Source organism: Vanellus vanellus (assembly GCF_965231255.1).
Source record: "Vanellus vanellus genome assembly, contig: HAP1_SCAFFOLD_57, whole genome shotgun sequence".
Lineage (NCBI taxonomy): Eukaryota > Metazoa > Chordata > Aves > Charadriiformes > Charadriidae > Vanellus > Vanellus vanellus.
In genome coordinates, this window is record NW_028127572.1 from 1167031 (window position 1) to 1191563 (window position 24533).

The 24533-nt window shown below is 53.5% G+C and overlaps 1 protein-coding gene across 1 annotated transcript in view; it reads right to left on the minus strand.

The window, feature by feature from the left end:
- Positions 1 to 8182: 8182 nt before the first annotated feature.
- Positions 8183 to 24533, minus strand: part of LOC309685196 (electroneutral sodium bicarbonate exchanger 1-like) — a gene marked incomplete at both ends in the record, with an annotated part of 144630 nt that continues 128279 nt past the window's right edge. The window contains 23 exons of the mRNA XM_082501006.1: positions 8183 to 8270; positions 8782 to 8879; positions 9292 to 9426; positions 9527 to 9700; positions 10981 to 11049; positions 11865 to 12116; positions 12713 to 12874; positions 13228 to 13341; positions 14044 to 14205; positions 15089 to 15194; positions 15297 to 15542; positions 16427 to 16560; positions 16695 to 16869; positions 17358 to 17449; positions 17614 to 17760; positions 18195 to 18282; positions 18656 to 18813; positions 18944 to 19053; positions 19200 to 19388; positions 20337 to 20497; positions 20688 to 20823; positions 21227 to 21370; positions 22053 to 22134. Coding sequence (XP_082357132.1) covers positions 8183 to 8270; positions 8782 to 8879; positions 9292 to 9426; positions 9527 to 9700; positions 10981 to 11049; positions 11865 to 12116; positions 12713 to 12874; positions 13228 to 13341; positions 14044 to 14205; positions 15089 to 15194; positions 15297 to 15542; positions 16427 to 16560; positions 16695 to 16869; positions 17358 to 17449; positions 17614 to 17760; positions 18195 to 18282; positions 18656 to 18813; positions 18944 to 19053; positions 19200 to 19388; positions 20337 to 20497; positions 20688 to 20823; positions 21227 to 21370; positions 22053 to 22134 — 3222 coding nt within the window. The remainder of the gene's footprint in view (positions 8271 to 8781; positions 8880 to 9291; positions 9427 to 9526; positions 9701 to 10980; positions 11050 to 11864; positions 12117 to 12712; positions 12875 to 13227; positions 13342 to 14043; positions 14206 to 15088; positions 15195 to 15296; positions 15543 to 16426; positions 16561 to 16694; positions 16870 to 17357; positions 17450 to 17613; positions 17761 to 18194; positions 18283 to 18655; positions 18814 to 18943; positions 19054 to 19199; positions 19389 to 20336; positions 20498 to 20687; positions 20824 to 21226; positions 21371 to 22052; positions 22135 to 24533) is intronic.

Genomic DNA, 24533 nt, shown 5'->3' on the forward strand with positions numbered 1-24533 from the left:
GAGGAGGGGGTGCTGCCCGCGGGCCCCGACGGAGGAGACGGGGTGCAGCGGGTCTCTTCTCTCTCCTCCTCTGCAGGGCAACCGAGGAGGGAGCACCGGGCCCCACAGGACCCACTGGGCTCCCTGCCAACCATATACCATCTGAGCAGTGATGCCTCTCTCTACCCCCTGACCCCCCCAAGCCCCCACGTCCCCCTGCCTTCCTCTGCCGCCTATAGGTCCTATCAGTGGGGACAGCTCCTTCTGGTCCAGGGAACCCCCCGGGATCCTGGGCCCCCCAAGGGCTACCGCAAGAGCCCCTGCAGCCTGTGCTCGCTGGCCAACTCGGAGGACTGCAGCAGCCTGTTGAGGAGCAGCTCCTCTTCCCAGAGCTCCCTCTACCACTTCCTGGAGGCCTGGCCCAGTGCAGCAACAGAGCCACTGGTGCTCACACACTCAGGACACCCCCGCTCTCCCATGGCTGCTGGTGGGGCAGTGGGGAAACTGGGGCTGGTCCTCGGCCAGGAGCCTCCACAGGAGCTGCCAGCAGGGACCGAGAAAGAGCGGGTTCCCAGGCAGGGAACGGAACTGAGCGTGGAAGCATACACTGTGGAGCTCTGAGCTGCTGCGTGGTGCCAGGTCTATCCAACGTCAGGCAGTATGTTCCCAGGAGACATCACCGCTGACAACTCTTCCGAGGAAGTGGGGCCATTTCTGTAGTCGTAGCCTGCCTGGAGAAACAGCCCCACGGAGCCAATAGTCTGCTGAGCAGCAAGGGAGCAGAGTCGCTGACTCTCAACCAAGGACTGAAGTACAGCAACCCACTCTATTGCCTTCCCCCTTCGCCCGCTGCCTCCCACAGTCTACAAGAAAAGAACCAGGGAGCTCCAAAGGAGGGGACCCCTCCCCCACTCCCCCAAATCTGCCCAACACCCCCAAAGCTCCCCAAAGACACGGGACTCCTCCCACACACCTCCACTCCCCACACCGACAACCCTCCCCCTCCCCCAACGCTCCAAAAAGCAGCAGTCCTTAGGGCAGACTCCTTAAGCTGACTCCACAGCTACGGCTCCCCGTCGGCTCCGGGGGAGATAAGGGGGCCCCGGGGGGTCTCCGTGGGCTTTGAGGGGGTCCCAGGGCTGCCCACGGGCTCCCAGCAATGCCCATGCCCACCACCCGCTTCAGGGGGCCCAGCGCTGACACCCCCCGACCCATCTCGGGGGTACCTGGGGGGACTCGGCCGTGGGCTGGAGGCGGGCGAAGGGGGCACGGCCGGGCTGACCTGCCGGGGGGGGCTGAGAGCGGAGCCCAGAGCGGAGCCAAGCGCCCGGACAGGCCGGCCCCGGGCACCCTGCGCTGCGGCCGGGGCTGCCGCCACCTGCGGGGAGCGAGCGGGGGGTGAGGGGACGGCAGCGGGGGACGGGGGAGCCTGAATCGGCCCTGTTTCCCCCGGGGACGCCCCACTCGGCTCTACCCCCCCCAAACAGGCCCAGACCGCCCCCCGCGCCCCCCAGCCCGGTCCCGCCACCCCACAACCCCCCGAACTGGCCCCGGAGACCTCCGCACCGCTCCTGCCGCCGCCGCCGCCCCACCCCCACCCCGCTCCCGCCCCCCTCGGCCCCGGTCCCCCCGTCTCTCCCGGTACCAAACGCCGCAGCTCCCGACCACCGCCGCACACCGGAAACGTTCTCCTTCGCGTCCGCCCACCCGCGCATGCGCCATGGGGCAGATCCGGGCCACGCCCCCCAACGTCGCCGCGGCAACGGCGGGCGAGAGGGGCGGGGCCGCGCCGAGGAGAACGAGGCCCCCTCAGCCTCGCACCACCGCTTCTTTCCGCCCCGGGCACTGCGAGGCCGAAAACAGCGCAGCCCTCCCCCAAATGCGCCGGGACCCCCCTAAACTAGCCCAATCCTCCGCAAAATGAGCCGGGACTCCCTGAAATCAGCTCAGCCCTCACCAAAATGAGCCCCACATCTGCCTGCAGAGCTCCGCCAGCCCCCCCGACGGACATCACGGGGATGGGGGGAAAGAAAACAACCAGAAAGGTACTGAAAACAACGTGGAGACGGTGCTTAGAGATCCTTCTGAGAGGCAAAACTCGGCCTTTATCCTCATTTTTGAACACGGGGTTTCGCAGTGCTTCGCGGGCAGTGGTTATCCAGGGGCATCAGCTATCCCGGGAAGCGAACGTTCCCATCCCGTGTGGCAAAAATCCACTCGCATGAATAACTTAGACAAAACCAGCCCACAAAAGGACAAGAGGCACCTTTGGTCACCTTTTCCTTGAAGCTTCGCTAAAACTGTATACTCAGATTGGCCCTGTCCTGCAGTTTCTTTCCCAGAGTTTTGCCCCAAACCCACGCTTCTAGCCCCGCTCCCCAAGCCCTCCCTCGGGGCCCACCACCTTTCCCCAGCCCAGCCTGTCCTTAAAGCTTTTCTTTCCACACACAGCCCTTTCCACTCACCTCCCTCCGGGGCCTCCTCTCTCACAGACAACCTCACAGCCCTGCAAACCTCCGCTCCTTCACCTCTCCCGCTCACGAAAATCTATTCCCCCCTCACAAACATCCATTCCCCTCACTCCCCCCTCACACGCTCACTCCCACACCCCCAACCATTCCCCCCACCATTCTCCCCTCCCCCCTCGACCCACCTCTTCTCTTCTTCTCCTTTTTTCTTCTCCTACCCCTCTCTCTGCCCGTGGGCAGCCCTGGGACCCCTTTAAAGCCCACGGAGACCCCCGGGGCCCCCTTATCTCCCCCAGAGCCCACGGGGAGCCGTAGCTGTGGAGTCAGCTTAAGGAGTCTGCCCTAAGGACTGCTGCTTTTTGTAGCGTTGGGGGAGGGGGAGGGTTGTCGGTGTGGGGAGTGGAGATGTGTGGGTCCCTTCTGCCAAAGTGCAGTGAGAACCACGTTCACTGAACCCCCATTCTACATGGACAGGGTCAGTTGGATGTATAGGACCAAGTTGTTGGAATAACCTCAGCTCTTTTATTAGCAATTCCAAGGCATTGGTATGTTGGTCCGTCCATTCCCAGGATTTTCCCTTCCTGAGCAAATCATCAAGGGGCGAGCAATGATGGAAAAGCCAGGGGTGTGTTTATGCCAACAGCTTAAAGTTCCTAGAACTTGCTGTAACTCCTTCACACTGGGTGGATTCTGCCCCTGTTCTGTTTTTTTTAGGGTATCTTGAGGGACCGAAGCAGCTCCTTTAATCCACCAGAGCCCCAGGAATTGCACTTCCTGCGCCGGTCCTTGACACTTGGTGGGGAACGGCCCCAGTTTCAGATCTGACCTTGGGGGATGAAACCAGGCTTGGGTCTAGTGGGAGGTGTCCCTGCCCATGGTGGGGGGGTGGAACTCCATGATCTTCAAGGTCCCTTCCAGCCCAAACGGTTCCGTGAGTCTATGATGGTGTCTGTCCAGCTGATGAGCTCCCACCCGAGTTTCACTCGGCGAAAAGCAGCAGCCGGTGCTTGGGTACCCAAAGGCTTCTTTTACATTTTTCCTCTTCTTTGTTTCTTAACTTTTTCAACTCAAACCAAAGGTGTTGGAAAGGGCGGCCCTGTGGGCAGAGAAATCATTCCTCCCTGCGAGATGGGCTGTGGCACCACGGGGCCATCTCACCTGAAAGGAGGAAACCCACAGGTCACTCCTTTGGTCCAAAGAGTGGAAAAAAATAGAAAAGAGAACCACCACCACCACCACCCCCCACCCCCCACCCTCCCCCACCCCCCCACCCCCAACCACCAAATCAGCCCCTCGCTGAAGGCGTAAGGTGGGAAATAGTGCAACAACTGTATTTTTTGCAACAGCCCCACTTAAAAAATGCTGTAATGATTCATAATGACCCATCCGACTAAAACCAGGAGTAGCAGTGACCTACCCGTCAGCTTTTAGCATCCTGCTAACCAGCTTAAAGGCACCGGTGAGGAGAAGAGTTTAGCCACAACCAGCTCGAAGGAGGAAAAGAGGATCTTGCTTTTAGGGGAACGGCTGTCTTTGCAGAAGGTAAGTGCCCCCGCGGCTCGACCGCCCCTTCAAACCTCGATTTCTCTGGCTGTTTTCTCTGTAACTGCTCCCACAGCACCACGGATCCTGCAGCTTTCCCTGAATCATAATAAAACCTTCCCTAAATCCGGCAGCAGGTTTCTGACGTCTCCAACGCCTCCGAGCATCCCACAGGGATCCCGCACGCCGCTGGTCCCCCGGGATTTCCAGGCTCTGACCCCTGGCTTGGCTCAGGTGCCCTCTTTTTTCACTCAATTCCTCAAATTTTAGGTAAAAGGGCACTGGGGATGCGCCTGCCTGACCCCACAGACCTGTGACAGAGGGGGGTTTGAAAGAAATGAATAAAAAAAATACTATATGAAAGATAACTAGAATCTCTTTGGATTTAATGTAATGCTAATTAACTGTATTGCAGATGGGCAAAAATATACCCCCAAGAATGTAGGGAGGAAGAAATGCTCAATTTCTGTTGTGCGCCGACCCCTCCCTCCCCCCAGTCCCTTTCTGAGCTCCCTGAGCACCCCACGGTCTGGCAGAGGGGACACGTGTGACACTGCTGTCCCCTCCCTCCTGCAACACAGAGCTCATCGCAATTACTTGCACAGAAAAACAACCACAATTAAAAAAAAAAATATAAAAACCCAAATTAAAGAAACCCACAAAATTTAAACCCCCCAAATTTAATAACCCAAATTAAAAAAAAAAAACAACAAAATTTAAAAAACAAAACACAGTTAAGTCATTCAATTTTTCAAACCCCCAAACCCACTAATTTCAGCCCTTTCCCCAGTCAGCTGGTTCCCCACCCCCACGCAAATGGGCTTTCCCCCAAAAATCAGTGCTGCCCACTCCCCCATCCCCTCCAGCCCCCCCCAAAAAAGCTCCACACCCCCCTCTGCCTCCTCCCCGCCCTCCCAAAGACACGGCAGCAGCGCAGTGAGACAAACGAGAGGTTTATTCCATTCTTTTTCCCATTACGTTCAATGAGCAACAAGAGAAAAAGGGCCGACAGTCCCGGCTCCGGTGGGGGGAACCCCTCAGTCCACAGTGACGCTCCACCGACGGGACCCACGCGACGGCGACAGGGATTTGTGTCATTTGTGTTCCACAGAATGAACCCAAAATAAATTAAAAAAACCCAATGAAACAAAAAAACTAAAACCAAACACAAAACCGCACAAAGATTCAAAGTTATAACTAACACAGATTTGCTTGGGGGATTCCCCCCCCCCCGTTTTATTTACAACACGGAGCGTTTCCAAACTAGATCATCTCTTACAATAAAATAAATATATTTCAGCATCTGCGCAAGAAAAAGAATTGCTGCATTTCTACATGTAGTGCACTGGGGGGGGTAAAATAATAACCCCACCCTTTTATATTACCTTTTTACATTACACCCCCCACCCCCTGCTTAAGGATCTCTATTAAGCGCATCATTTTAGGAAACTTCTTTCGAGGGGCCCCCGGGGGTGTGAGGAGCTGTTTGAAGGCACCGAAGCGCACTGCAGCCCCCGTCCCGCCTCGCTGGGAAGGGGCTTTGCTGCCAACTAAAGCATTGCGGGTCACTGCAGGGATATCTCTTTTGATTCCTAAAGCGACTCCAGCAGCAGCTTTGAGAGGGATTCCTCCTCCCGCCTCCTCCCCGTAAAATTCTCCTCTGCACAGGGAAATATTAAATCCTCCCAAAATACAGAGCCGGCCGTGGGATCACGGAGCACGAAGGGGGGACAGGCGCAGCACTGTGTCCCACAGTCAGCCCGGGGGGTTACAGCCGCCTTTTAGGTGGCTCACAGTCACGTTGTTAACCAAGGCCTCAGCTTTCATTTAATTCAAAATAAATACATAAATATATAAATAAATAAAAAGTCTCACCTTGTAAGCAGCAAAAACCCCCGAGCTTCGAATGCAGAAGAGGGCCACGCCGGGGAAATCTGCTTTGTTTTTTAAGTAAGGACTTTTGGAGGCAGCCGCCAAGGTTTTGTGGCCCCTGGGGAGGGGGGAGATGCAGAGCCGGACTCAGCCCGCTCTGCCCCAAAACCGGTCGCGTTTTCCCTCCAGGGTGATTTTCTTCCTTTCTGTCTCTGCCGGAGTGATGCCCGGCACGTGCCGAAAACAATCCCAGGCTCTGGCCCCGGTCCCGGCCAGGAGGGAGTGAAGCTCAGCCCCACTCCCTCCTTTTCCAGGGAGGAAAACAAAATGGAAAAAAAAAACCCAAATTATCCTATATTAGAAGTGTATAATTCCATTTTAGAAGTGTATAATTCCATTTTAAGGGCAGGGCAGCAATAGGGCTAGTACCACAGCCCCACAGCCACTGTGGGTCACCAGCGTAACGATTAAGTTAAAGTTTCTTTTGGGAAGGGGGGAGAGACGGGGACTCTCCTGCTCTGGGACCTTTCCCCTCCGGGGAGGCAGAGCCGGAGCAGCGAGCACGGTCCTGCCCGGAGGGCAGCATGGAGGGGACGTGCATGGCCATCCCTGAGGAACAGCAGCAAGGAAACCCCGGTGCTGCACCTTTCCCTTCCTCCGAGCCTTTTTCTTTTCCTCTTTTTAAGGGCTCAACCAGTTTCTTCCCCCTCCGACCGTCACCGTGGGGCACTGGCACCAGCCGCTTTGCAAAACCCCATCCCGTAAAAGCCGCCTGATTTTGGCCCTGTTTGGGGATGCGCCGCTTCCATCCTTACAGAGCAAACTGATAGATGATTTGTTTTTCTCCCCCCTCCCCATTTAGCAAGAAGCACCAACGTGCCGTTGTCATTTTGGGTCGGTTTGCTGCAGAAAAAGGCTCCCACAGGGGACGGGATAAGCCGATGGCAGGAGGGTCCCTGCACCCATCCCACCGCTGCTGGTGGAGGGCAGCAAGGGGACCTTTTCTTCGGGGTTGTCCTCTCCTCCCGGGCTCCGCGGCCCCACGCCGCAGCCCAACGACCCCACCGAGATGGGAAGAGAGCACAAGAACCATCTCTGCTCAACAGCTTCTTCCTGCAAAGGGGCAGGAAAAAGGAGGAGGAAAAGGCACCTTCCCACTTGCCTCCGGGCTCATCCCACCCTGCGAGAGGCTTTGTGAGGAGAGGGGAGGAGGAAAAAACACCACAGCGAGAGAGCCAGGGAGGGAAAAGGAAGGAAAGCGGAGGGACAGCGGAGGGGCAGCCCGGGGACACAGAGCCCCAGGTCTCGCCTGGCCGCTCCCGCCACCACCCGGCGGATTGGAGGGGTTTGATCTGAAGCGCTGCCTTATATTAATTTAACAGCCGGGGGAGGAGAAGGCGCCATTTCTGCCTTTTGCAGCTTCCAGGCTGACGGCAGAGCCGAAACAAGAAAAATAATTATCATAAAAACAAACAAACAAACCAACAAACAAAAATTCCAAAAAAACTCCAGTGTAAAACTGGAGCGCAGGGAGCAAATGCTTTTCCTTCGCCTCGGCCCAACCGCTCGGGCGCTCCGCGCTGCCCCGCCACGGAGGGCATCCCTCTCCTGCCAGGGAGAGACAGAAGGGCGAACTGAAGGCAGGACCCCAAACCAGACCCGAGAACCTGGTCGCGATGAAGAAGAAAGTGGAGAAAGCGTCACATACAACAGAAACATTCAGAGTTTATTTTTGGGGAACAAAAGAAAGATAAATAGAAAAGGAGTGAGATATTAAAAAAATAGCACCGAACGATGAAGCGGCAGCAGTCCCTCTACTGCTACAAAATGGCAACAACCCACACACGAACACACGGAGGCGGAACACCACCGAACTCCCACTGACTGTCATGTGCACCTCAGTTTGCTGCTCTGGAGAGAGGGAATGCCTGAAGCACACCAAGGACAGCTGAAACCATCGCCATGGCTTAAAGGGGAATCCGCCAACTGGAAAACAAAATAAAAGCGGTTTCTGCCCATGTCTGCGTGGGCACATCCCCGAGTCACGTTCTCACGCCTCTCCTTCAAAGTCAAGATTCCTACACATGAAAACTGGAGTTGGGGGGATGGAGGAGAGAGAAAAGGAGGGAGAGCGTCATCAGTGGGGCTGCTGCCCCACTCGTGGGACCGTGCCGGCAGAGAGGAGCTGGTTCGTGTGCCGCAGCCCTCGCCGCTTGCTCGACATTGCCGGCAAAAAAAGAAAAGCCGTAGGCATGTGCCACAGCTTGCAAAGGAGCACGGCCACGTTCCCACGCGATCCTTTACCTCTTTTCTCCCCAGATTCAGACTGTTTCCATGCTCATAGTGAGAGCCTTCCACACGGGTGTTTTTGATATCTCTTCCGAGATATTAATCTCCGAAGGATCAGTCCTGCAATAAATATTTGAGACAGCAATCCGTGACTGCGGGAACTGATGCCACCCAGCGCATCAGCACCAGCAAGAGGAACGGGGGGGGAGGAGAACCAAAGCTGCGCATAAGCACAGCGGGTTGGGCGGGATGAGGAGGTTTGGAAGGCGAGCCGGAGAGCCGCAGAGCCACAGCTCTGTGCAAAGGCTCTGCACAGAATCCCAGACTGGTCAGGGCTGGAAGGGCCCTCTGGAGCTCACCCAGTCCCACCCCCGCCAGAGCAGGGGCACCTACAGCAGTGGCACAGGACACCTCCAGGCGGGTTTGGAATGGCTCCCAAGTGGGAGACTCCCCCACCTCTCTGCGCAGCCTGTGCCAGCGCTCTGCCGCCCGCCCTGCCCATAAATTTGCTCTTCCCGCCAAGCTGAGTGCATGGCGCTGGGATGCTCAGCAAAGATAAACGTGGAGAAAATTCTGCCAACCCCCTTCAGGCTAATCATGCCGGGGGTCCTGCTGCTTGGTGGGGCTTTACCTGTCGCTGCTTGGCTTTGGGATATCCGCGCTGCTGGTCTTGCCCAGCTGCAGCCAAACGGAGTTTGCAGCAGCAGCTTCCATCATCTCCTGGGACTCCTGACATAAAAAGGGACAAATCAAAGTTCTCTGTCTATGATCGAAGTGGAGATAAACTGAACACCCAGCAAAACCCACATGCTGCCCTCTCCTTCTGACCTTCTGTTAGCGCAGCCGGGGAAGGACCTTTCACTCCAAACATTTTGGGAGGGGGTTAAAACCACCCTTATGAGCAAATCTTTCCATCATAATTATAATGTTTATTATAAATGGCACCTTTAAAAATTGTACCGCTATTCAAGTGTTAAGCTCACTGCTAATTTAAAAAGTTATGATGCGGGATCCAGGCTGTCAGGATCTATTTCTATTGAGTTCGGATCTTCCCCCAACATTTCAAGAGAAGCTGTGACGGAAAGAGGCAATCTCAGAGCCCGAGGGAGACACCCACCCCCGAGCACCCAGCAAGCATCACCTCTTCTTCTTTGGCTTCATTTTTGGCATCGGCCAACTTCTTCCTGCTTTCTGGCATAAGGTCATCCAAAAAGCTGAGCTCCCGCTTTGAGAAGCAGAAGTCCATCACTTTCCGGACAAACACGAGAGCCAAAACCTTCACAAAATAAGAAGGAAGAGGGGGTGAGGTCTGAGATGATGTTACATCTCACTCCGACGCTGCAAATGTCCCACTGCTGAGCGGCACCGGCTCTTACCATCATGGGAAAGATGATGGCAGCACGGGACACCTTGATGGCCCAGAGCAGGACGAGGCAGATGAGCTGGATCATGGTGAAGAAATGCACTTTCCGCAAGGGAACGTGCCGCAGGTAGATGAAATCCGGCTGGTGTTTTGCCGGCATCCAAAAGAGCTTCAAGCGGTCGAAGAACTGCAAAATAAAAGCGGAAAAGTTACCCCTTGGGGCTGCGGAAAGTTTCCGGCCCTGTTGGCACGTGGAATGAGTTTTCAGGATCTCGCGTGCAGTGAGAAATCCTGGATCCCATTTTGTTCCTCCCAGGAGCAGCACCCGTTTTCCCTTTGCTCCATCTATAAACCAGTGTGCCCATGAGAGCTGCCCACCAAATTGCAATTATTCCACGTCCTTCTATTATAGAATCACAGAAGGGTTTCGGTTGGAAGGGACCTCGAAGATCATCCAGTCCCACCCCCTGCCCTGGGCAGGGACACCTCCCACCAGCCCAGGTTGCTCCAAGCCCTGTCCAACCTGGCCTTGAACACCTCCAGGGATGGGGCAGCCACAGATTCTCAGGGCAACCTGCGCTGGTGCCTCACCACCCTCACAGGGAAAAATTTCTCCCCGATATCTCATCTCAATCTGCCCTCTGTCAGTGTCAAACCATCCCCCCTCGTCCCATTGCTCCCCTCCCTCATCCAGAGTCCCTCCCCAACTCTCCTGGAGCCCCTTTAGGCACTGGAAGGGGCTCTGAGGGCTCCCCGGAGCCTTCTCTTCTCCGGGCTGAACACCCCCACCTCTCCCAGCCTGTCCTCCCAGCAGAGAGGCTCCAGCCCTCCCAGCAGCTCCAGGGCCTCCTCTGGCCCCGCTCCACCAGGTCCATGGCTCTCCTGTGCTGTGGTCCCAGAGTTGGAGGCAGCACTGCAGGGGGTCTCCCCAGAGCAGAGCACAGCAGAGGGCACAATCCCCCCCTCACCCTGCCGGCCACACTGCTGATGCAGCCCAGGATGCGGTCGGCCTTCCGGGCTGCGATCGCGCATTGCCGGCTCACGGTGAGCTTCTCATCAGTCCGCACCCCCAGGTCCTCCTCAGACCATCTCCCCCTCCCCCTCCCTGTTCTTCTATAAAAATATATGTTTAATATATTCTATTCTTCTGTTTGTTATTTGGCATTTCTCAGCCCACTCAACCCCCCAGTGAGGATTCCCACCGGCAGTAGAAATCGCCTTCGCTTTGCACTGAATTCCCCCATTTTCACCACACCAAACACTGCCCTGTCCCAAACCGTGACGCAGAGCGCGCTGAACTTGCCTGGTCCTCCCGCCCTACGTACCTCCTGTGCCCCCACCAATCTTTTCCTTATACAAAATACTTTCACTGCCTGCTTTTGGGGAGGTTTTCTCCCACACCACTGCTTTTTTCCTGCTTCTCTGGAGATGACACAGCAGGGAGCTGCACGCTGTAAGAGTCCGTACCTGAATCCCTCTGAGCGACGACACACCCATGTAGAGAAAGACACCATAAAGCACAGGCATGGGTATAAACTGGGAAATTAAAAAAAAAAAAAATGCAATAATTTATTTTTTTAATTGGTTTTTCAGTATTACTGCTCTCTTCTAGAGGCACTGCCTAAAATTGCCTAAAGCTTTCCAGTTTCCACAGGGTTAGAGATGTTTCAGCTCTCAACCCGTAGAGGTTTTGTGCGTGCGAGTGAGTGAGTGTATGCTCTGCTTTAGGCAGAGCATTTAGTTACGTTTCATTAGAATAATCTAATAAATTTTTAGTTACGTTTCATTAGAATACTCCTGTTTTCCTGAAAGGTTGGAGGAAAATAGGTCATTTCACCCATGAAACTGTACGCCACATTCTGTGACGGCAGAAGAACATTTCTACACATTTTTGTGGCAACACGCAAAAGCAAAGTGCCTCCTTTTAGCCTAGAGCTGAGGTGACTTTGTGGGAGGAGCACACAAGGAAGCCCACGGGGATGATTTTGGTGTGTTTAGCTACTGGGAACGGCTGTTGGGAGGCATTTGGGGGAGCCAATTGCATCCCATAAGGTGCTGCCTGCTTGAAAGAGAGCAGTGTACTGGTCTGAATCCGCTTTGTCGTAACCCATAAACACAGGTGGGCCTGAGAGACACCTGGGAATGAAAGCAGTTGTCCTGCTCGCTTGCCTCGAGGACACCAAACTGGTGGAAAGGGTAACTGAGGCTGGTTCCCACCGTGGGCCAAGCCTCAAGGTTTGGGATCGCCTCCTCCTCTGCTCCACACCTACTCAGGCCTGGAGGGAGGGGATGGTTTTTGTCAAACCTCCAAAAAGCTCATGCTTGTTGGGCGTTTTGCATTTTCCTCTTACCTTTAACACCGAAGTGAAGAAGACAGAGCAGCCCATGAGCACAAAGATCATCAAGCCGGTGACTCTCTGCTCTCGTATCCCCAGAAACTTGGGTTGTTCTCCTGGAGCTGAGCAGCCAGACTCCACTTTGAGGCTATTGACGTGGGTGATGGACAGGACAGTCGCAGCCACAAACCAGGGCAGCCCCATCACGGAGCACACCCCGAGCATCACGGCCACCATGAAAAGGTCCAGGTGGTACCCGCATCCTTTCTGTGGGCAGCAAAACAAGGAACAGAGCATCCCACAGCACAAGAGCGAGGACAACGTCGCGACTCAGACTCAAACCCTACTTGGGCGCAAGTCACCCTCTTGAAAATTTAAGAGAAGAATTGGCAAAAATAAGGATGGATCCAGTCTTTGCGCAAGCACCTTGCATGAAAATCTGGCAGGAGTTCAGACCAAGTGGATTTGGGAGGTTTGTGCAATAGCTACTTCTCAAACAAACACACAAACAAACAGACTATTTTCATTCATAAAGAAATTTCTACTGCTTGTAAGCAAGATGTGACCCTGAGTTATCCCTGGCAGCGCGTCAAAACAGTTCGTTCCCCCAGCTCCTGCTGGCATTCTGAAACAAAAACACGCTTCTATAGTGCTCGAAAATTAATTTGCTCCTCCAAAAGATTGCTCATCTGAACTGCCCTCGTTTGCTCCCTGTGACATCACTAATCCAGCAGAGCATCCTGCCACACAGCCTGACCTTGTCCCAAACCAACGCCTTCACAAAGCACTTGGCATAGGAGCTTCTCCCCACACCTGCAGCCCAGAGTGGGGTGGGGATGGGGTCAGCTCTTGCAGCCCCTTACCTTCAGCTTGTGCTCCTTCCTGTTGACAATGACAGACGTGATCTGCTGGTCCATGAATATCAAGATGGTGCAGAGCAGAGCTGGGATGGGCGCGGCCAACACCGTCCACCAAGGGTTGGGCCCTATGGGGTTGACCAACCACCCGCGGTCGTCTCTGGTAGGCTGCAACAAAGCCAAAACACACATCAGGATCAACTCCCAGCCCAGCCACTTCACTGGCTTTGATTTTCCTCTCCATCGCTGTGCCGCCTCATCTCCTGGCCCTGCCTTCGTGTCACCCTCTCCTACGGGGTTCAGCAGTGCCAGCGTCCTCGTCGCAAGCACCTATAGATACTTCTGTAGGTATCAAGTTTTGGGGCTGGCTTCCTCTTTCCAGAAGGAAACGATGCACTCGGAGGTGGAAGAGGAGATGGTAACACCACCAGCATCCCCAGACTCAGCCCTGTCCTGTCCCAGCATCACCCTGTGGCATCCCCAAGGGCCAAAAGCGGCTCCACACCAAAACACCCCATTACCTTGAACATGTGGGGGACGTGGAGCTTCGGCGATGGGATCCCAACCAGGAAGTCAATGAGGACCATGATGACGATGGTGAGGAAGACACCAAAGTCACTGACTGTGGACCGTACCTGGGGCAAGAAAGCAGAGCTGAAAGGGACAGCACAAACGGGGCCATACCGTGAGATGGAAAAGTTAAAGACATCAACAGCATTAAGGCTGGTTAACAAATTCCCACCACTCTGAGAAGATGCAGCCAAATCCCTCGTTTGGATAGTGTTGCTGTGTTTGTACCTGCAAGATCTGGTGTCAGGCAATAAAAAAAGTTTAATTAGGTGGAAAAGGGTGGTTTAAATTCAAACTTAAAAAAAAAGCCAATAAATATTAAAAAATAATGAAACAGACGTCTGCCACTACAGCTGCACTCACAGCTACAATGGGAATAAGGCACTGAGGCATCATTTGCTCCTCAAAAGGAAGAAACAGTGTCTTTTGTGTCTTTTTCTATGGCAGTTCCTCATTTGAATCAACTTTCCCCTTGGGCACACAAGGTGAAAAAAACCACAAATGAAAATACAACAAACAACCAACTTTGGAAGACCGATTTCCCACTGCCTGGGGAAAAAAACACTCCGGGGCAGGTCACGAGGCAGGTGGGAAACGCTACGATCGTTTTGCACTCCTGGAAATGAGTGAGAGACATCCAAGTTTGGCCTTCAAGGTCCAATATTTCCCAGTTTGACCAAGCGGTAGCAAACACTGCTTAGTGCTCCGGGAAAGCCATTTTGGGAAATGAGTGTGGAGACTGCTGCTGGCCACCGTCTTCTACCTACTCTGGTCGGGAAGTAGCGGCTGGTTTTAAACTTCTTCAATAAGCCCGACAGGACAAAGGTGGAGAAGAAGAGGATGCAGCACCAGAAGAGGACATCGGGCGTGTAGGGGCCATCGTGTCCACAGGCAGGTCCACGAAACTCTCCATGCAAATACCGACATTCCTGGGGAAACAGAGCATCAGGACACAAAGGTAGTGCACATGCGTCAAGGAAACCTCGGATAACTAGGGGGTTTGGAGGATCTTGCTCCAAGATCTGTGACCTCGGGACTGCTGCAGCTAGCGGAGATTTATATTTAACGATCAACAGCAGCTGAATAAGTGACACATGGAACTACACAGACAGCGGAGAGAGGAGATGTGATGGGACACTGTACCACAGACCTATGGCACATCCTCTGCTTGAACAGCAGGTAACCGTGGCTGAAGAAGACACCAGAGGGGAAGGAAACACTGGGAACTCTTGGGGAGAGTGAAAGAGGGAACGGGGAAGGAGGGCTAAGACAACAGTGACAGGAAAGGAGAAGAGACAAATTGTCCCTTCCCAGGGTCGGGCTCACAGGACACGGCCAAGGGGGGTGAAGATGTCCATAAGAGCGTCCCACCCTGTGCCTGAGCTCTGCTTCCAGCAACAACAGCCCAAGGGGCTGCTCAGACATGCAAGTTTATGCACGTACCTTCAGACAGCGCTGAGTAAGAAAGCAAGGCCTGGAGTTACTAGGAACCAATGAAGGAAGCTAATTACAGCCTTCAAGCATGAACTTAAGTCCTCCAACTTCTCCAATAACCAAAGCACCCACTGAACCTTGCTCCCAGACAGAACCGCTGTCCTGAGGATAACAGTTATTGCCCACCATGTCGGGGATGAGGTGAACTCTCCTTCCCAGGCCCAAGGAGGTTAAACACACTGAAGTAATGACTTTTCAGAGCAGCACTGGCACAAGTTGAAGCCCACCATCACCTGAAGGGCTCTGAGCTTTGCACCAGGCCAGTGCCCCTGGACCCTGCGGCCGCGGCACGAGGAAGCAGTGACTCGGGGCACTTACAGTCACCGTGAGGTTCTCCCAGGTGATGCCAGACACATTGATCTTGTTGCTCTCCCAGAACTGCAGGGTTTCGTTGCTGGGATGGGTCGGTGCCTCACACTTACAGCTGGGAGGAGAGAAGCCAAGACAGGGGTGAGGGGAAGGCGATGGAGGTGCAGCCCTGAGCTCCTGCCAAGGGGCAGCGGCACTTTAGAAGGAAGAAACCCACTAGGAGATGGTGAGGAAGTCCAGCTTGCTGTGCGTGTGCACAGGGTAGGTCTCTCGCAGGTGACTCAGCTTCTCCAGAGCCTCATAGATGAAGATGATGCAGATGAGGGAGGCGAAGGCTTCTTCGGTGAAGCGGGTGATGTAGCACACCAAAGAGCTAGCATCAGTGGCCACCAGCACTATGCAGAAGAAGGCGGTCCACAGCCCGATGCATGCCCGGAGAGAGAGATAAGAGAGCGCGTAGTCCCTGGGAAAGCAAAAGAAAACGCAGGGTGGAGAGGGCAGCAAGAGACTCCGAGCGTTGCCTTCCTTCGGGGAAAGTGGGCAGCAATTCAGGAGCGTGTCAAGGCTGCGGATGGTAAATGCAGTTTCCGGTCCTACGACAGACAGCCTTGGGACTGCGGCACAGGGTGTGGGCCCGCAGGAGGAGAGGCTAATTAATCCTTATTTAACAATGACCTTGTGTTAATGCCTCGGAGGCTAATTGAGGTCAGGTCCCTGTTGTGGAAGGTGGTGTTCTCCCACATCACCCCGATGCCCTAACAGCGAAACCGGCTGGGTTTGCACCCAGTTACCTGCTGCCAGCAAGTTGGGGCTTCATAATAAATTTAATTGCAATAAGGGGGTTAATCTCCCATCACAGTTGCCACAACAAAAAGACTGTCATGGAAAATATCCATTTCGCGTGAAAAGCTCCTGCTTTCTCAAAAATCATCAAAACATTTGACCAGAAAACTCTTTGGATATGTGGGTAAAATATATTTCCACTTCCAGCAAAAATCATACAAAAAAGTGCCCGAGTTTGTACTGAGAGGAAAGCAAATCTTCCCTCATTCCCAAACCAGAGTCATTTGTCTCATCTTCCCTGTGCAGCCCATCTCAGGCATCCACATCCTTGTGGTTTCTCCTCCTCCTGCTCTTTCACTTTAACCCTAAAAAACCCGAACCACCCATCCATCCTTCAGAGACCGAGGGCTCCTGCACCGTCACATACTAAAGCAGCAGCGCGTGATGTCTGTGACACAGAAGACAACTTAAATCTACCAACTACCACTAAGAAAAACATCCTTTCTCCATCCCTGCCTTCTTCCAAAGGCGCTCGCAGCACCTGGCCGCAGAAGCCAGCCTTACTTGCAGAATTTGTAGAGGATCTTCTCGAACACGAGGACGGGGCCGGTGCTGCCGAGGATGGTGAGAGGTTGGCCAGCAAAGAGGGAATACACCACGCCGGTCATGGATGCGCCCAGCAGCGACTCCATGGCACTCTGTCCGGGGAAGAGAGGCAGCAGCGAGTAATTAAATCATTAGGGGGAAAAAAACAAGTGCAAATTCACTGCAGCAAGGACTTTTGCATGAGTGTTGTCCTCCCCCGTGCCACCCAACAGAGAGAGGTGCTCACTATGTGGCCGTTGGTCGCCTCCCCCAGCAGTCCCCCGAAGGTGATGATGGGGGACATGCAGGCACAGTAGAGGAACAGGAAGGACGCCAGACACTGCAGGCTCAGACCATCCCGAAAGTCACTCCAGAACCAGGGGGCTTTTCGCTTCACATCCCGGATCAAACCTCCAAAGAGCCTGGAGGAAGGAAAAAAAAACAAAACAACATTTTCGTGGAAGACAGCATTGAGTTTTCTTGGCTGAGGAAGGACAATCACAAGCACAGAGTAACTTCCGTTGCTAAAAAGAAGTCTCCTTCTCCCATTTTAGCCCCAGTAGAAACTGAGGCATACAAAAAACCCCTCCAACAAAAAGAAAAGGAGACCAAACCTGAGAGCCCGTCCCCTCTTATTGCAACAGTCCCTCACTTTGAGAAGCAGCAGAGCTCTACCTGGAGGTACTTACACATCTGCTTCCACCCCAAAGCAAGAAAACCTGTGTGCAACCATGCTGCGGCTCAGCCCAGCTGCCCAAATGTCCCACCCACCCAGCCCAGGGGACCAAGCTGGGAACCTGGAGCCCCTTCACTGACCCAGTTAACCCCAAAACTCTGCTAGAAGGGAGGTGCACACTCAGATTTTAGGGGCAAACAGAAAAACACCCCACCAAACTATTTCAGTTCACACCTTCCTGTCCGCTCCAGTTCAGGACCGCTGTGTTTCTCCAGCTTGCTGTGAGAAGCGCTGTCATCGAGAGCTTCTGGCAACTTCCTTTTTTCCTGTTAAAATGCAAATAAGATAAAGATATGTCTTTGCAGCCACTGGCTTGTTTTGCTTTTTGGGCTGGGTACGTGACCTGTGAATTTGGGCCCCTGAGCAGCACCCCCAGCCGTGCTGCCCTCCTGCCCGTCCCCATCGTGCCTCCTTCTGCCGCAGCACCCACCTGCGAAGGGACGTTTTTCGGGGGCTCAATTCGGATGGAGGGATCCCACTCTCCTGGCGGCAAAACCATGACCTGATCCAGAAACTCATCGATGCCAGCCACCAGGTCAGCCCGGTTCTTGGCTTTATAGGCAACGTCGTGGAAAACCTGCCGTAGGAGACAACCTGGTGAGAGCATGACCCATCTCGGATGTCCTAACCAGTGCAATAAGCTCTTGGCTAAATGCAAGGTCATTTCCCCCAAATCGCCTGTTGGAAGTGGCAGGAAATATTCCCCCCAAAGCAAAAATCTGTGCATCACAGTATTTGTAACCATCTCCACCAGGCTCCCGTCCCCCATGGCACACCACAGCCTTCTGCTTCAAGAGGAGAAGTTTCACTGGCCCTGGCAATGCCACCACTGGGGACAGCATGCTGGGGACCCTGGGGAGAAGGATGAGGCGCGGGCTGCAGCCCAGGTGGGATTTTAGCCTCCTGCAGGCAGCTAAGAGAGACAACAAACCCTCTTCCTCACTACTACAGAGACAGGGAGAGGTGAAGCCCCAAAAAAATGACCCAGAGATATCTCTTATCTCGTCACACCTCATCCGTCATGATAGTAGCCATGGACCTGCCGATCTCATGGTACTGATGGGCTTTTCCTCCTGGTCCAAGCAAAACAAACAGGAACCTAGGCAAGAAAACCAAAATGAGAGAGAAGAACATGGCCTCACTCAAAGGGCGCCCAAGGAAATCCCTGGGAGCTCCCAGCCCAGAGCGTGGCTCCAGGGGGGACGTGTAGGCTCACCGACTCCGGTGATGAATTTGAAACGCATCAAAACCAAACACAAATTTGAGGTTTGGACCAACTTTCATTAAAATTGGCCAATGGGTTTAAAAGCTCCAGCAGGGAAGGGAGGAATGAAAGCAGGGAGATGTGGGTGGGAGAAACGTGCTTGCTCCCACTGGCTGTGTTCCCCTGGGACGCCCAACTGATGCATGAATTTGGTGTTTTGTTGTGGTGTTTTTTTTTTAAATAAAAACTTTGCGCTTCTCATTCAGACCTCGTTGGGATGGGAACTTCCATCATGCCCGAGAGGAGGACAGCTGGGCTCAGGCGGACAAATGCCACGATGGGCTGGCGAAGGAAATCCAGCTCTCCTACGAGCACGCTGCACGCTTCAGCCCCGGTGGGAATTTTCTTCATGAAGCGCAGCTCCGCCTGGGCACGACAAGGGATTTTCAGCCATTACCCCAAAAGCAAAGCCCACAGCACTCTGCAGAACACTCTGCAGCCAAGTTTGCAAGAGCAAATCTGGCCTAAAAGCGTAAGAAAGCTACGAGTGTCTCACCTTGCTTAGATCCATCGGATGGCTGTCATGGTTCACCCCATTTTTAGCTTCTGCAGTGGTGGGAGATGGATGAGGAGTGAGTGTTTGGGTTGGGAGGAGAAAGAAAGACACTGAGAAAGACAGGCAAGGAGCAATCGGGACACTTCTCCTTTGCCGGGAGAAGTCTAATGGGGCCAAAGCCCTGCAGAAACCTTCACCTGGTGCCAAAGCCTGGCAGAAACCCTCACTGGGTACCAAACCCTGCAGGAACCCTCACCTGGCTTGTCAAGGGGATGCACGTCTAACTGCTTCTTGCTCATGTCAGCAAATGAGCAGACGATGGGGAGAAGGTTGTTTCTTTTCTTCTCGTTCTGATGGTGATGCTTCTTCAAAAGCACTTCTCGAACTTTCGCCCGCGTGCGCTCATCAAACTCCGTGGACTGCTCTTGCTGGCCCAGGATCATATCTGGAGATGGCAACGGGAAACGAAGCCGTCAGAGCAGAAAGTCCCCAAGCCCCGACCCCTCAAGCCCCCGGCGAAGGCTGCGCCACGCAGGATACCCTAACGCGGGCTCAGCCTTGCTTAGCAAGACGTTTTAATGCAGTTCAGCCTTTGCAGCCAAAGGAAGAATTCTCTTTTGCTAAAAGCCATCATCAAAGTGCTTATTCATCACTCCGCTCAGATAATTATTCCCCATCCTAGATAATGTGATTTTTTTGCCCGATCTGGCGTTTCTAGACAGACTTTCTAGACTCGACACATGTCAACAAATTATAAGCAATCTCTAGCACAGACTTTCCCAGAGTTTCCTTTGCCCATCGACTGCAATTTGCCAAGCCCAGGGAGAAACGTGCTAAGAACGGCTCCGACTTCTCCAGCTCTTGCAAGGGCTGAATGGAGACCTGCCAGTCAAAGATAATTTCTCCAAAGCCGCTTTTTCAATTAACTTCAATTATCTTCCCCACAGAAATATGCTGCTTGGTCACCTGCCAGATAAACTCTGCCTTTAAAGCTCTTAAATCCTGGATGTTAAGGCAATAGGAAAAAAAAAAAACAAGAACAGGAAGAAACAGCTTGTAGTAAGTAGCTTATTTAAGGAGGTTCAGCTCTTACGCAGACTCCGTGTTCCTGAGAGCAGCCTGCCAAGCCCTGACACTCCTTTCTGGCCGGAGAATATTCTCTAATCGCCTCTCTGACCCCACAAATTGCTTTCAAAAGGCTCCCATACTGGGAGAAAAAGCTGATGTGACTGTTGTACACCCAGTCTACATCCAAAAAGCAACCCACGATTTAAAAACACAGTGGAGGTTCTGGAAAAGGACGTGCCATTGGGGCAGGGCTTGATACGGGAGTGAAGGGCACCACGGCAAATTGAGCTCGGCCGTTCCCAGCGGGTCGCAGTGCGCTCAGTACCTGCGATCTCTTCAATGCTGTTGGCACAAACATCCAGCAGCACCATCCCGTTGCTGATGCAGCTCCGCAGCTCGAAGAGGCTGTGCAAGGACAGCGTGGCCACGTAGGGCTTGCTCCAGCGCTCGCCACCATCTTCCACGTCCTCCTCAAACTTCAGCCACCTGCGGACATTGGGCACGATCAGCCCCGTTGCAAGAAAACAGCCTCAGCTCTGCAACCTCTTTGGTGCAGCTACGGGGCGGCAAGAGGAGAAGGCTCCGCGCATTGGCACCTGCAGCTGCAAAGCTTCATGTCCCAGAGAGCGGAAGGCAGAGCCCACGGCTGCCACCGCAGCCGGCGGCAGGGATTTACCTTGCCGTTTCCTTCCACTCGGCATCTTCACCCGCCTTCAGGAAGATCTCATCCAGCTCAGTGAACAAGTGGTGGGGAACATGCTGCTCGTCCTCCTCGGTGCTGAGGATGAACTGCACCCGCTGGGATGGGGTGTCTGGGGGCAGAAGATAAATCCCGTTACCACACCTGCATTCGACCCGTCACGCTCATACGCAAAGTGGCCATCGATCGGCACCAGTTCAGCCCTAAATATTGGGCTGGCCCCTCTCCCCCGGGTCTGGCCGGGCTTGCACAGAGCCACGGAGAAGGAGAAGCATCTATTGCACGTCTGCATAAGGACGGGCCACTTTCCTTCCCCACGTTTCCATTTTTAATGGCAGGATCCCTCTAAGGAAGACCAGCCTCAATCCATTATGCCTTCAACTGCCTCCCAAATAATGCCACTTTCCCTCAGAAGAACAGCAAACCACACAAATCAGCCACACAGACCTGCTTGCAGAGGATCCCGGCACCCACACAGCCCCGAGAAGGCTCGTGAACGCTGCGGCGGGACTTACAGTGGTAGCCCTGCTCCATCGGGGCACAGTCCTTCTCCCGTTCCTTCTTCCGATGCTTCTGGCGGTGGGGTCGGTGGTGCCGGTGGCACCGGTGGCTTTGCCTCACCAGCGGCATCCGCACGCCCACGGACAGGGTGCGGTGGCCTGCGAAAAAAGCAGTGTTCGCATCACTCTCGATATTGTGGAGACGGTTGACACCGCTGCCACGATTAAACCAGCGCATCCATCCCAGGAGGAAACACCAACTTCTCTTCATTTTAGTTTCACTGCATCCCTGAATGTCAGAGACATCCTTTTTTCCAAGCCTGTTTAACTTTGCAACAATAGAGCAACAACAAGCGATGGCTCCGGGTCACCTAAAAGTGCCCTGAAAATATCAACCCTTGTCTAAAATTCCAGCTTTGGCTGGACAACACTCAGACCTGCTCATTAAGCAGCCACAGAAGGTAATTATTTTTAAAATCTTTGTATGGCACAAGGCAACAAGAGGAGATCCAATCAGTCCTGTGATAATGAAGTCTGGAACAAAAAAAAAAGAAAATCACAGCCCTGTGTCTGCAGCCATCAACTTATTCTCCTGACCTCTCCAAGCCAAGAGCAGCCTCTGAGAAAACAAGCTGGGAACTACCCAGCTCTGTGGCCAACGCTCACACCGCAGATGCCATGGGGGCTTTTTCCCCTCTGTCTAAAAGCCATAATATTAAAACAATGTGAAAATAACTGTGCTTGTTTATTTGCAGGTGATGCATACGCTGAGCACAGGACGCGGCAGGGACTTTGCGCGACGGGAAAACGCGTGGGGCTGGTGGCACCTCTCACGACTCACCTTCCAGCTCCTCCTTCTCATAGTGAATAGTGACAGCGGTGCTCGTTCTTCCCTGGTCAATCACCGCCTCCTCGTCGTGTCTCTGTTTAGTGAGGAGAAGAAGGTACAAGTTGGGGCCGGGTGAGGAGAGCTCCCTTACGTCCTCCCAGTCATCACCCATCCCTGCGGCCACGCGAGCCCAAGAGCATCACACCTCTGTGTGTCTCCTCCTCCAGGCACAGCCCTAAAAACACGGACTTGGAGGTTTTTATTCCCATACCCAAATAAAACCACCTGTAATGTCACCTGTATTGTATATACCGTGAGTCTGGAAGGCTTTACTAAAAGGGGAGAGAGTTGAGTGTTTCAAACCAAAACCAAACCTCCTGCTTCGTTCTTGTGGTTCCTTTCGAAAAATTAAAATTGAAAAAGGGATTTCCAAACTGGGGTGGAGTGGGGTGGGGGAACCCAACTCCACACTTTTGAGCACAGCCAGTTTCATTCTCCAAAAGTGATACCTGCAGGACTCACTAGATGGCACTTGGCCACAGGACATGGCCACCATCAACCTCCAAAGGCCCTCAAGAACCTGCAAGGGTGAAGCTTCGACTTCAGCCCAACCAGGCTCGGGCTTCTCTTGCTGCAAGCCTGCTTTCCACACAAAACTGCGTTTTTCTCCTCAAAAGAAAAGCCAAAGGCTAACAGCTAATGCCCTCCTTGGCTGAAATACCACTGCCAGTGCTGCACGAAGAGCATCTGTGCCTTAAAAGCCAAAGGAGAATTACAGGCGTTCTCTTCTCCCCTTGCCCCTGGGCTGGGGAAGGGCATCACCGGGATCACCACGCTCAAAGAAATAAAAACCCAACCACGTCTCACACTCGAGTCGCAACTGCAACTTTGAAAGGGCCTCCAGGAAACCCTTCTCTTTAGAGAAGAGCAAAACACCAGAAATCTGCTTTTTATCCCCCAAATCCCTGCTTCGACTGAATGGCATCACCTGCCGCTGCGCAGCAGCAACGCTCGGGAAGCTCACACCTCCCGCTCACCAGTTAATTTAATGAGCAAAAGGAACAAACGTTCCCATCTGGGAATGAGTTTTTTCTGGCCCCCGAGTACTAATTTCAAAGCCGACTTGCTGTGACCTCCCCGCCACCTCCCGGCACTCGCCCGTGTCACCCGGCAGCCGGATTATGACACGCCTGTGGCTTTCCCGTCCTCTCTCCCACGCCGATCTCCACCACCCTCCGTCCCTTCTTAGCAATGCGTCTACTCCCCTCCAGATTTACCGGAAAAAAACCTCAAAAACCCAAACCCCATCCTCAGAAAAGGCACGGGACAAAAGGGGCTTAATCAAATCGCTTTAAATGGCAATTTTAGTAAAATCATTACTTAAGTAAAACACCAATTTGAATTAAATCACAATTTAAGTAAAATCGCCACCGAAATAAAACCCCAATTTGAATTAAATCACTGTTTAAATTAAATCGCAACTTAGATACAATCACAATTGAAATAAAATCGCAATTTAAATACAATAGCGAGCTTGAGTGTGTTACAGGGGTGTCAGAGTGGGAATAAAGGGAGCGATTTGGGCATCACAGCTCCCCAAATCCCCCCCGAGCAACATGGGGAAAGTCTGCTTCTCTCTCAGAAACCATTTTGGCTCCGTGCTCCCACCCACGATGCTAAACCTGCCCCCGGCAGGGCACAAAGCATCGTCCCCCCGCATCCTTCCCTGCTCTGGCGACATGCCAGTGGGATTTTGGGAAGTCTCCCCCCCTTTTGGGGGGATGCGCAGCCCCTCGGCACAGCCCTCCCACCTGTAACTCTTCCAGAAGTGTCATTTTGGGACCCTCCTCCTGCTTCATCCTCAAGTCGGTCACCGGTTTTGGGGGATAACTGAGCCTCCAGATCAATCAGAGGACCAAACCCTCCGACTGCAGACCAGTGACTCCCAGTCTGCACCATCTCCAGCACATAAACAGCGACCGTTGCTGGGATCGGAATGTTCAGGGTGACCCCGGCAGTTATTTAAAGCCATACACCCCAATACTGATCCCGCTTGGAAAACTTAGCGGATGGGGAGAAACCTGCTCTGTTTTGAGGAAAAACTATCCAGAATAGAGAAAAGGGGTGGAAACGCTGCATCTCGGCAGGGCAAAAGGTGTTACACAGTGTTTGGGTGTATTTGAAAGCCCAAACTGCCAAAAGACCACGTGAGGCACAAACCATTGGGGAAATGCCCGTTATGGGGCAGCCCTGATTTTCATCAACATTTCCTGCATCAAATCAGGGTGTTTCAGGGAGGTCTCCCTTCGGCACAGCCTCCGTCCCTTCGCTGCTTCCATAAACCCTCGTTAGCCAGACCAAGTCCTACGCCGTACGGAAATGGCCAGAGAAGCCCCATGTTTTACTCTCCTCGCTTCCGCCAGCTATCTCCAGCCCTACTTTATGTTCCGAGCGGAGCTAATCCCTCATTTCCAGCCTACAGATTCATTTGCT